The 11,275-nt window shown below is 34.6% G+C and overlaps 3 protein-coding genes across 3 annotated transcripts; 2 read left to right on the forward strand and 1 right to left on the reverse strand.

The window, feature by feature from the left end:
- Positions 1–882: 882 nt before the first annotated feature.
- Positions 883–2,596, forward strand: LOC110383711 (large ribosomal subunit protein eL27). The gene is made up of 3 exons (XM_021344525.3): positions 883–985; positions 1,335–1,563; positions 2,374–2,596. Exons 2-3 carry the CDS (start codon positions 1,345–1,347, stop codon positions 2,557–2,559), a joined length of 405 nt encoding a protein of 134 aa, XP_021200200.1. The 5' UTR covers positions 883–985; positions 1,335–1,344; the 3' UTR covers positions 2,560–2,596.
- A 169-nt stretch (positions 2,597–2,765) lies between these two features.
- On the reverse strand, positions 2,766–7,179 carry LOC110383696 (dynactin subunit 2). The gene is made up of 9 exons (XM_064035794.1): positions 7,019–7,179; positions 6,743–6,945; positions 6,489–6,624; positions 6,144–6,250; positions 5,616–5,732; positions 5,346–5,421; positions 4,821–4,979; positions 4,276–4,372; positions 2,766–3,859 (listed from the first exon to the last, which is right to left on the reverse strand). The coding sequence occupies exons 1-9, from the start codon at positions 7,052–7,054 to the stop codon at positions 3,678–3,680; spliced, it is 1,113 nt and encodes a 370-aa protein (XP_063891864.1). The 5' UTR covers positions 7,055–7,179; the 3' UTR covers positions 2,766–3,677.
- A 479-nt stretch (positions 7,180–7,658) lies between these two features.
- Positions 7,659–9,956, forward strand: LOC110383204 (B-cell receptor-associated protein 31). The gene has a single exon (XM_021343951.3). The coding sequence runs from the start codon at positions 7,849–7,851 to the stop codon at positions 8,521–8,523; it is 675 nt and encodes a 224-aa protein (XP_021199626.1). The 5' UTR covers positions 7,659–7,848; the 3' UTR covers positions 8,524–9,956.
- The last annotated feature ends 1,319 nt before the right edge of the window (positions 9,957–11,275 follow it).

Below are 11,275 nucleotides of genomic sequence, written 5' to 3' on the forward strand. Positions count from 1 at the left end.
AATTAATGCGTAGTTAATTTCTATAGAATTTTGGTTGTCTGAATGCGTTTAGACCAAAATATCATGCGTGTATATGTACAAATTGTACAAAAGATTGTTTTTTTTCGACATTTCCCTTCATCCGAAAATGTGTCATTTGAGGATAAATAGGTTTGAAATACAGCTGCGCTGCAACATACCTAAGACTAATGTGTAATTATAATAGTACCTCCTCAAAGCGTTATTATTACCTATATGTATGTGACAGTGTTTTATTTTTGTATTTTGATAAAATTTGTGTAAATAATTTTCTTATTTTATTGATATTAAACTCAATTAATCAACTCACTTGTTTCTTCTTGGCAATCCCTGTATTCTATGTAATTAACGCACTTGAAGTAATTTCATCCCCAGCAGAATGTGGATTCATAATAAATTACACATTCCTCGTCTCAATACTGCTGGTATTTTAATAAAAATGAAAAAAAAAACAACATTTTATAATCGCTATTTTACAGTATAAACTAGAAAACAGTTATAATAATTTTTGACTATCTCATTGATGCTACAATTTTGAAATCATTTGGCGCCATAATGAGAAAGCTTGCTGTTCAGTAAATAATAGAAAACCGTAAAATTACCGTCAGGAAACTGCCATGCTTGCACTATTGCACATCACTAATTTGAGTTGCCACACTAAATTATTTAAAGGCTTGTTCGATTTCGAGCACAACTGATTAGCTAATGTTTATTATTTCCGTGCATATATTTGATGTTTCAGGACGTGTGAAATTGAAGAGGCCAATTTATTTGATAATGTTCAATGCTTTTGTAATAAAATCAATATGGATTGCTTATTTTTAAACTGCATAAAAGTAGATCGTTCTTTTTTTAACTTGATAAGATGAATGCTAAACCGAACGCGTTCGAAAATGTCACTGTCAAACTAAGCTGTTTTTTTACATTAGCAACACAGTTTCTTTTTCAGTCGACGGGTAAAGGGAATGTGAGTTTTGGAATCTTTTCTAAAAATATCCATAAAAATCTATGAAATGAGGGAATAAATTGAATGGAATTGTTCACGATTGTTAAAAGTGTGATCAGCACGTTATAATAGTGACGATATTTTTACGAATTACTTGAAAGTTTGCGTGGAAAATAGAATAGTAAAGTTCGTGTTGTACACAAGAGTTTGTGGTGATTGTTGGGTTAACTGTGCATATTCTTTGGTGAACACTCACTCTAGGAGTTCATATTGAGTGTTAATTGTAGTACACGTTGATAGGAGTAGAAATTTAAATCGAGATTTATAGAAATAACAGACAAGTTTTGAAGGTTAGTTTTGTTGTTTTCAGATCACCCAAAATGGGTAAGATTATGAAGCCAGGTAAAGTGGTGCTGGTCCTCAGTGGCCGGTACGCGGGCCGCAAGGCGATCGTAGTCAAAAACTACGACGAAGGTACCTCAGACAAGCCCTACGGACACGCTTTCGTCGCCGGCATCGACAGGTATCCCCGCAAAGTGCACAAGAGGATGGGCAAAAACAAAATCCACAAGCGCTCCAAAGTCAAGCCTTTTGTCAAGGTGAGTTGTACTTTAAATTGAATATAACCTCTTTGTTATTGTTTGAGAAGTTTGCCTTATCATTCCTATGCGTGATAGTAACTTAGCAGTTTCGAACTTGTTACCAAGTGAATTTATTAATTTCACACTAGAGGTGCTTTTCATTTCAATATTTTTTGCTAACAACTGATAGTGTAAGTGAAAAACACATGTGGTTGTTTACATTTACTGTTATACTGGTTGAACTTGTGAAAAACATCAACTATTGGCTTATGCTTTAGTAGCAATAGCTTCTGACATATGCAGCAGCTGATGGATTTCATTTAAATCTGCGCAAGTTAATTATTTGATAGGAGTACCATTAATTGAATACATCTATGCCAAAATTAGATTTACTTAACTTAAACTTAGGCAATATGATGTTGGGTGGATGCAAATCAAGCTCCAGTGAAATTTAGGAATTTCCCTCCCAGTACTTGTATCCTTAAAGTTAAATTCATTGATTCAATCTGCATAGCATATACACACCTTTGTGTTCCACTATTTTATGTGAAAATATCAGTTTTATCTTTGTAACTACAGCTTTTGGTTCCCTAGTTTGGCCAAATCAGTTACTTTGTTGTCCTATGTAGTTACATGCTCAGGACAATAAATTACTCTTCATTGTTCGCCTATTACATCAATATCAGTGTTTGATAATGCATTGTCAGAGGCCAACATGTTTATTTGAGAAAACTGGAACCATCTCAAACTGGCCTAGTTATGACCATGACCTTCACAGAATTATATTACATTTACTGCATATTCAAACTATTATTTCTTTAATTCCAGGTGGTGAACTACAACCACTTGATGCCCACCCGCTACTCCGTAGACTTCAGCTTTGAGAAGTTCAGCGCCAAGGACCTGAAAGATCCCGCCAAGCGCAAGAAGCTCCGTTTCAACACAAGAGTGCGCTTCGAGGAGAGATACAAGAGCGGAAAGAACAAGTGGTTCTTCCAGAAGCTTAGGTTCTAAGTAATTATAAAAAATAAAACATTACTAACGTAATGCACTGTGTTGTTTTATTATTACTCAATTTGCGCTGAAAGCTTGTAGGTGAGACATAGTTGTTCTATGAAAATACTTGTTTGTGGCTGCAATGCCGGCGAAAAATTGCCTGGTCATTACAAAAGTATTTTACGGATACTAAAGTCGATAAAGGTGGTAAATAAAATACCAAGTAGCTACATAATCGATTTATTATAATTAAATAAATTATATTCTCTTAAGCAGTCTATTCTTATAGATAACGTACAATACAAGTTATTATGGTGAATGTTCAACATTTTGAAATAATAGTAATAAAATATAATGCTGACATTCTTGCTTGCAACTGCAGAAGAAAAATGCACCTGTGACAAATTGAAATTCATACTTCTGATATACTTTGGAAATTATAATTAACAAGCCCTGAATCTTAAGGCTTTACGTATTGCACGTTGCAAATAAAATGATATTAAGTATTTGCAAAAATCTTCATTGGACCCTCAAAAATACAAGCCACTGCGGTATTATGCAAAATATATTTTTGATACATTTTTCGTTAGTAGTAACTGCATCATGGTTAGTCATTGAATGAGAAATATTTTGTAAAGCACTTGGGACAGTTAATAGAACGGAATGTAAATTATGGTTTATCCGTTCAGAATCACGAAATGCGGTAACAGTTGTATAGCACGTATAAATGAGCAAATAATACAAAATGGTTATGACTTGAATCTCAAATAATTGCATTTACAGTAAATGATTCGAGAGTAATCTCCAAATTATTTATTTAAATGTCTGAAAATCGATTGCTTTGTCGATGATTTGATTATTTATTTATTGTAATTAATTAAAATTTATATTAAATTGGTTTTGATTTAGCTTATTATACATAAGGTAAAGAGAGCCAACAATTCTGAGGATACAAATCAAGCAGCTAAATCGAAAAAAAAACTAAATTTTTAAATCGAATTTACAGAATCGATTCCTGTTAATCGAGTAAAAAAATCGCAGTAATGTTGAACAAGCTATAAGCAGATGACAAATGACGTTTGGATAGTCCAAGAAACATCGACAAGTCACTCGATTTCCTTACAGTGACTCGATCATCACGCTGCGGCCAGCTTGGCGATCCTTTCGTCTAATTTCTTGATTTCCTTGTGAACACTTTCGACGTTGTGTGCGAACACTTCCTGAACACCCTGTAGGAGCTCCTTGTTGTTTTGAACACCGCTAGCTATCGTCGTCTGTAGGGTCTCTAACTCTGTTAGGGATTTGCCGAAGTTGCTCGCTGTAAACGATGAAAATGATGATGTAAGTGAATTTAATACGAAATGGTGTAGTCATTGAGTTAATTTGTTTGTGTGACAATACTGTTTATTTTTTACAATTTAAAGGCATTAAGCAGTTATTAGGGTAGGTAAGCAGTCATCATCATCATCAAAGTCGTTCCCCCATAGACTGGGGATCGTGACCATCATTAGTCTCTGTCAGCAATGAGATTGGGCCGGGATAATTTCCTCCAGGTGCTCCTATCAGCAGCAGTGTGTATAGCTTCGTGCAGACGGAGTTGCAGATAAAATTGAGTTTGGTCACACCATCTTGCAGGAACACTGCCCCTTCGTCTTTTCCCCAGTCATTAAGAATGGCAATTAAAATTACTAAAGGATATTGAGATTTAAGAATTGTTAATATGTTTGAACTTACCCTGGTTATGTAAGGCCTCTAAAGCCTCCATGCGCTCCAATATCTCGGAATGTGATATACCATCTATTTGTTTCAGCAATTTGTACAGTTCATTCACCTGGAAATATACATTCTTATTTAGCACAATCACCCAGGAATATTAATAAAATCTGCACAAATTCTGGGAATATCAGAGCATGGTTTACTCCTACCTACAATCATTGGGCTATCAAATAACTTCAATTTATAATGTACTAGCTTTTGCCCGCGGCTTCGCTCCCGTCAACTGACTTCTCTACTTTACCCAATTTTTTTTTCATAAGAACTGTCTCCTGACAATAACAAACACAACAAAAAAGAATTAGCCAAATTGGTCCAGGCGTTGTTGAGTTATGCGCTTACCAACACATTTTGCGATTCATTTTTATATTATAGATGGGCACCAAAAAGTTCCTGGAGAATGATTGCACTTTTTTTCCAAAAAATTTGGAGAATAATTGTACTTTTTTAATAATTAATGTTATTAATTACAACTAATTTTAAAGGAATTTATGTTCCTATCCTACCTTAGCATCTAACTCAGGGTCAGCAGGTTTGACCGCGGTCTTCAGGGCTTCCACATTGGTCAGTAGAGAAGTAACCCTGGCTTCAGCAGCCGCGAGCTCGCCGGGTCTTAGCAGTGTTGCTTGAGCTGCCAACGATGCTGCTGCACCGCAGAGCGTCGCCTGAGAAATAACATTCAATTATCAATAGTAACACTATTTCTTCTATATCTATAATATAAATAAGTAAGTTAAAACATTGTGGCCATGTATATACAAGATCGGGCAGCCTGATAAGTCTTCTATGTAGAATTGCTAAACTAAAATTATGTTTAATCTGTACCTACCAATTTTATAAAGACAACTTCTTGTGTTTGTTCCCTAAAAGCTTTTAAGCTATTTGAACTGGTATGAAAAATTCTCTCGCGATTCTTCAATATATGACTTTATTTTATCCATGTACAATAAGAAGTTACACCTAGATGTGGATGAAACTGCTTGAAACAATAGCAAATAAAATATTTTTTTGTTTTCATAATTATCTCTTACCTGTCCTGTTGCTGCCTGTAACCTTCGGAAAGCTTCCTCATCTCTCACTCCAGCTGCCTGTTCCAATTTGTGTAACCTGTATATATTTAATGACTTAAATAAATATCTTTTGTGGAAATCAATAAAATACATTTACACATGATAACATTAGTTCATATTTGATTGATGATTATTACATGAATAGTAAGTGTTGGTGGTCCCTTAGCAAAAATTTATGAGTTAATTAGTGATTACTGCAGACTAATATGAAATTGTAGTATTATAAAGTACCTGTGTTCCAGCTGAGCTATCCTAGTGGTGTATGCCAGGTTCACTTCAGGCTTGAGCTTCAAGTGAGCCGTCATCATTTCTCCTTGCTTCTTCTTATTGGTGCTCGATAGGTACTCCCTGAAATACACAACAATTGATATAACATACAGTAGTAGTACATAACAGGCACATATAACATATAGTATGCAACATATAGCCATGACAGACATACAATAGATATATGTTGATTGATTTTAAGGTAAAAATAATTAACAATACTGTTGGCAGTATTTAATTGGTACATCTTGAAAGTCAATGCCAGACCAAAACATGTACACATGTTATAAAAAGACATCTGTATAAAAAGTTGTAATAGATGGAAATGACTGATTTGAAGATAAATTCCTATAATCATTGTTAGGTAGAAAAAATGTTTTAAACAAGTATATTACAAATGGTGTGGAAATAAACAAAAGTACTATTAAATTCAGAGTTTTTTTTCCATACCATACAGTTTTATTTATATTTATTTGATCAAAGAGAACTTACTTTAGTTTCTCAGCCTTCGGGTCAATTTGTTCTCCCTCCTCCAATTTCAATTCTTCCAGTAGTTTCTTAGTAGAGTTGATTTGAACTGCCAGTTTTGTGTATTCTTCCTAAAATTAGGAATAGTATGTATCATTCATAGAAAATGTAATTTAAATTAGGTCTGTTACAATTTTAACCTGGTTAAGTATTGATGAGATTTATTTTAGTTGGAATTTCAAAGTAGCAGTATAGTGTAACTTGTTCTTTATGATGCCACATTGCTCAACATTTAATATATTCTACAAGGTTGAGAACCTTGTGGAACTCTATTTATGTTCTTGTTTAATCCACTTATGTATTGTTTACCTTTTCACTCTCAGTAGCTTTGTTTTGTTGCTCTGTTACTTGCTCAAGTAGCTCTGAGAACTCACAGCGGAGCCTGTTGTAGCGCTCCAGGGGAGTCTCCGGTTCACCCTCAGCCGCCAGTTCCCATTCACCAGCCCTAGTTTAGAAGTAAATAGTAATAAGATGAAACAAATACTAAAAGAGTTATTTTCAATGCAGTTTTGATATTACTTTTGTAGATACAGTATAGAAAATGATGTAGATTCATTAAATACCTGTACCCAATCCTAGATTTTCTGCTAAGTCTATCAGAAAAGTCGACAGCACCAGTTAAAAATCTGCCTTTGAACTTGTTGAAGGAATCCTTTACGGATAAATGTAACTGTTCAATGCATTCGTTCTCCTCCTCCTCCGCGGGGTCGGGCTGGTCAGCCTCGGGCAGGTCTCCGGTCTCATACACATCAGGTTGATCATACGCCTAAAAGAAATAAAAACTTAGCACCACAAAGCAAAATCAATAATTTTCTGTCCTGTCAACAAGTTGCACTCACTATGCCAGGAAGGTTCTCATATTTAGGATCAGCCATGGTTGTACAGATCTGTCTTTTATTTGACCAATAAATATAAATATGATAATTTAAACAATTTTATTTTAACTTTTACATAAAATGACGTCACTCAAAAACGGGATGAGCAGTCATTTGTCATTTCATTTTTGACAGAAAGATTCCGTTTTACGTTCCACTCGTTCCAGTTCCAAACGACGTCACGTTTTAATGTTTTGGAATTTGGAAACCTGTACAAATATAGTGTACGATAGTGTATGGGTTAAAACGTATGATTTAGAGAATGTTTGTTACTTTTTTGATAATAAATTAAAATTGAAACCACTCGTCTTGGAAGGAACGTTGTTCGTCTAGAAACGAAATCCATTTTCGTCTTGTTGACCCATTCAACAGCTGTTTATTTTTACGCAAAAGACCTACAATTCTAGGGCGTAAAAAATGTACAATTCTATGATGGAGTTTCTATCTAATATAGTCAAATGAGAATTAAAACAAACTAGATTTATTTTATTTTTATTTTCCCTTTTCATCTGACGTCTTGTTCAGGAATACGCAGTTAGAAACAAGTTCATTTCCATACGTTTTTGACCTTTGTCTTCTGTGTGAATTCAGTCGTCCGGTGTATGGATTTCTTTAGTGATTTAGACACGTCATTATTTTATTTGAACGGTACGTCATTTTCCTTAGTCACCGATTATTTTTAATATAAAAACCGCATTTCGTTTTGATAAAGCCGATTCTTAATCGTGTTGTGTTGCTGCTAGTACTGCAGCTATTTGATTTATTGTAAGAGTTAGAGTTTGCAAAGTTTCACAATGAGTTTACAGTGGACAATTATCGCGACGTTCTTATACGCCGAAATAGCCATCGTGCTCCTCTTGACATTGCCGATCGCAAGTCCATCAAAATGGCAGAGGTTTTTCAAATCAAAATTCCTCGCTTACATAAGTGGTCAAGCATCTATTTACTTCTTAATTCTGATCGGCGTGCTAGTGCTATGCCTCCTCGATGCCATCCGCGAAATGCAGAAGTACTCCAACATCGAGTCCACGGACCACCAGCACTTGGACGCAGAGATGCAAGGTAACATGAGGCTGTTCCGTGCCCAGAGGAACTTCTACATCTCTGGTTTCGCGCTATTCTTGCTGGTTGTAATTCGCCGGTTGGTGCAGCTGATCTCGGAATTAGCCACTCTATTGGCGCAGTCTGAGGCTAACTTCCGTCAAGCGCAGAGCGCTACAGTCACCGCTAGGACGCTGCTTGACCAGGCCGGCGCTGGCGACGAGAAGGCCAAGAAAGAAGTAGAGGACCTTAGGAGCCAAATCACGTTGCTCGAAAAGGAATTGAATAAGGAGAAGAAGGACAAAGAGGCTGTAAAATCCCAGGCTGAGAGCCTCAACAAGGAGTATGACAGACTTGCTGAGGAGCACAGCAAACTGCAGAAGAAGCTGACAGTGGCCAGCGGCGGTGACTCCAAGAAGGATGAATAGATACGTCAAAGATGTAACTTGTGGTCTGATTAGGTAGTGATGTATGAGTCCATGAACATTTTATAAGTCTTCGCATCACTAAGCTTATTGAACAACTTTAATACCTGCTATCAGTCTATCAAAAATATGCAATGATTAATCTGTGATTCCAGTAATTTTTAGATCTAATAACCTGCCTTGTAATGTTATGGGGTTTTGTTAAAATTATCCTTCATATATGATGTTTATTCTAATAATAACCAATCACTTAAGCAATGTCCTCACAATTATTGTAACTAATTAAGGCATTATAAAGAGCAATGTTTGCATTTATTTTTGTGGTATCTAATTATAATATTATGGTGAAATGATGGTAGGGTCAGTGTCCATTTCATATGAAGTAATATTTTTAACAGTTGCAACATACAAATTGTGTTTTTTATACATATAATATGATGTTGATACATTATTTACCTAAAATAATTGTTGAGTGTGTGCAGGATATATATTTTTTACTGAATCGGAAGCACCCAGTGCTCTCAATACATCCTCAAACATATTTTTGTATGAAAATGAAATGATGCAATTAAGTTACTCTTAAGTTTATTTGTGTAACAAAAGTCTGAATTGTTAATTTATTTGTTTTATTTTTAATTTAAAAAGACAACCCAATCTTGTTGAAATATAATATAAACCAGTTTGCAAGATTGTCAAAGAAATCATAAAAAAATTGTTTTCTTTATAAATGTACCCTCTTCCAAACATTTGAGCTTGAGTATTTATATGGTCTATCTAGGTGTTTTGTTGATTTTATCACCAGTAAGACAGGTCTAGTTGGACATAATCTTGTATTTGGATTCAAAGTTCAAAGTACACATTACACTAAAAATAATAAATGATTAGTCATCTTAGACAATGTGTGTATAACAACACATTTCCTCAGTTACATCATTTTTGGTGCGAGATTTTTTTGCCGCCATTTATTTTTAGGTAGATTGGCTGTATTCCCATAAACAATTTTAACATACACTAAATGTATTTATGCTTCCTCTTATCACAATTTGTACTTATTCATGTTCTAATACATTTTCAAACAAAATGTTATTATTCATATCCATTTGGATTGTTTGTTTTGTATTTAGAAAAGTTGTCATGAAAACAGAATAGGGAGAACCAGTGTACACGGGAAAATTGCGAATATGATTGTATTTTTCGCGCGCATAATTGCGAGTATTTTAAAAAGAGTGACATTTTTCGAGAAAGAAGTTTATGGTAAGCAGATTGTTGTTCTCTATTCTGTGTTTATGGTGCAAGTGTTTTTCCTGTATGGTTTTGAATTTGATATTATGTATGGGTTTGTTATGGGTAGTTTAGTAACCAAGTGGGTGTATTTGTGATGTATTTCTATATTTAACTATTTTCAGTGTTGCTTCGAAATAAATTTGTATTTTTAATTTTTTGTTTTATTCTTTCTTTATCCCAGAACAAAGGTACAAAGCGCTAGAAGACCGACAAAGGCTCATACCCAACTCCGTATTTTTTTAAGACTGCCTCATAATATAAGACAGTTGACTTCTAATCTTCGCAAGATAACAGTTTTCAGACAACCTAATTAACGGTGCGTCAACTAATCTGTATTGGAAAGTCTGCCAAAGCGTCAGTTACGCATCTATTTTTAGAGAGAACCTCGGTATGATTCATAAATACACAGCATGCATAATAAATGTTGTTAGATCACAACACACCAGATGACGAAATGTCTGCTGTGTTGTGAAATTGTAAATATGTACGTGGACTGCTGATATTTGTCTGGCTATCTTAGACGCTTGAGGTAGTTGCCCTGTGCACTGAGCAGGCAAGTATATGTGGGAACCCACTAACATGCATACTGAGTGTGTCCTAGCTAGGTCCATGAAGCATGGACTTTGATCCTATTTACTGAGATACAACTCTAAGTAATATTATTAACTGAAGAATCATTTTCCTGGTTATTTCTCAAGGTAAAGGTTCAATTTAAGTTGAACTGTAGTCTGTAGACTCGAGAACAGTGGTTAGTTCGAAGGTCAGACGCACCTTGTGTTCCGAGTTATAATGTAATAATTATTTGATTACCAGTTTCTACGTTACGTTGTACCTGCCTACTACGTTATTTAGATAGACGAGAATAGTATGATGAATTTCATTGTAGGCATCAATAAGTAAGTAAAGAATAAAGTACTTATAGGACTAAAGTCCATACTTACTAGTGAAAGCTACATAGATTTATTACATGCAACATACTGAATGTTAGGTTTTCCAAGTGATCTCAATATCTTTGTCATCCCTTGAACCACTATTTAATAGGGTACCTATTACATGCATTTTTGAAATATATCTTAAATAAATTCTTTAGTCTTAATATATCTCTAAAAAATTAAAAATATTTTTTTTTTCTCACGTTATGTACGAATATAAATTAATTGTTTTATCATAATTTCAAATTTCGCGCGTATTTCGCGAAAACGCGGCACACAACGGACGCCATGATTGTTTTTTGGTCATGACGTCATTACGTTAGTAAACAAACTACAGCTGTCAGTAATAGGTACATATTTTGATATGTATTGAAAATTTTAATAATGAGTAATTATGCTCCGTATCGTTGGTGTGTTGTTTCTGAATGTGAGAACACTAGTGTAAAAACACCAGACAAATTATGGATTCAAGTACCAGTGGATATAAATATGAGAAACACTTGGTTAAAAGTTGTTTACTACCGTAATGACGTCATTAG

The sequence above is a fragment of the Helicoverpa armigera genome, chromosome 8 (assembly GCF_030705265.1).
Source record: "Helicoverpa armigera isolate CAAS_96S chromosome 8, ASM3070526v1, whole genome shotgun sequence".
Lineage (NCBI taxonomy): Eukaryota > Metazoa > Arthropoda > Insecta > Lepidoptera > Noctuidae > Helicoverpa > Helicoverpa armigera.

What these genes read in the sequence shown, in the direction of transcription:
- LOC110383696 (XM_064035794.1), bottom strand. Translation starts at nt 7,054, where the DNA reads ATGGCTGATCCTAAATATGAGAACCTTCCTGGCATA. An exon ending in TACAGGCAGCAACAGGACAG is followed by an intron (nt 4,980 to 5,345) that starts GTAAGAGATAAT and finishes GTTATTTCTCAG; the next exon opens with GCGACGCTCTGCGGTGCAGC. An exon ending in AGAGGCCTTACATAACCAGG is followed by an intron (nt 3,860 to 4,275) that starts GTAAGTTCAAAC and finishes CATCGTTTACAG; the next exon opens with CGAGCAACTTCGGCAAATCC.
- LOC110383711 (XM_021344525.3), top strand. Translation starts at nt 1,345, where the DNA reads ATGGGTAAGATTATGAAGCCAGGTAAAGTGGTGCTGGTCCTCAGTGGC. An exon ending in AAGTCAAGCCTTTTGTCAAG is followed by an intron (nt 1,564 to 2,373) that starts GTGAGTTGTACT and finishes CTTTAATTCCAG; the next exon opens with GTGGTGAACTACAACCACTT.
- LOC110383204 (XM_021343951.3), top strand. Translation starts at nt 7,849, where the DNA reads ATGAGTTTACAGTGGACAATTATCGCGACGTTCTTATACGCCGAAATA.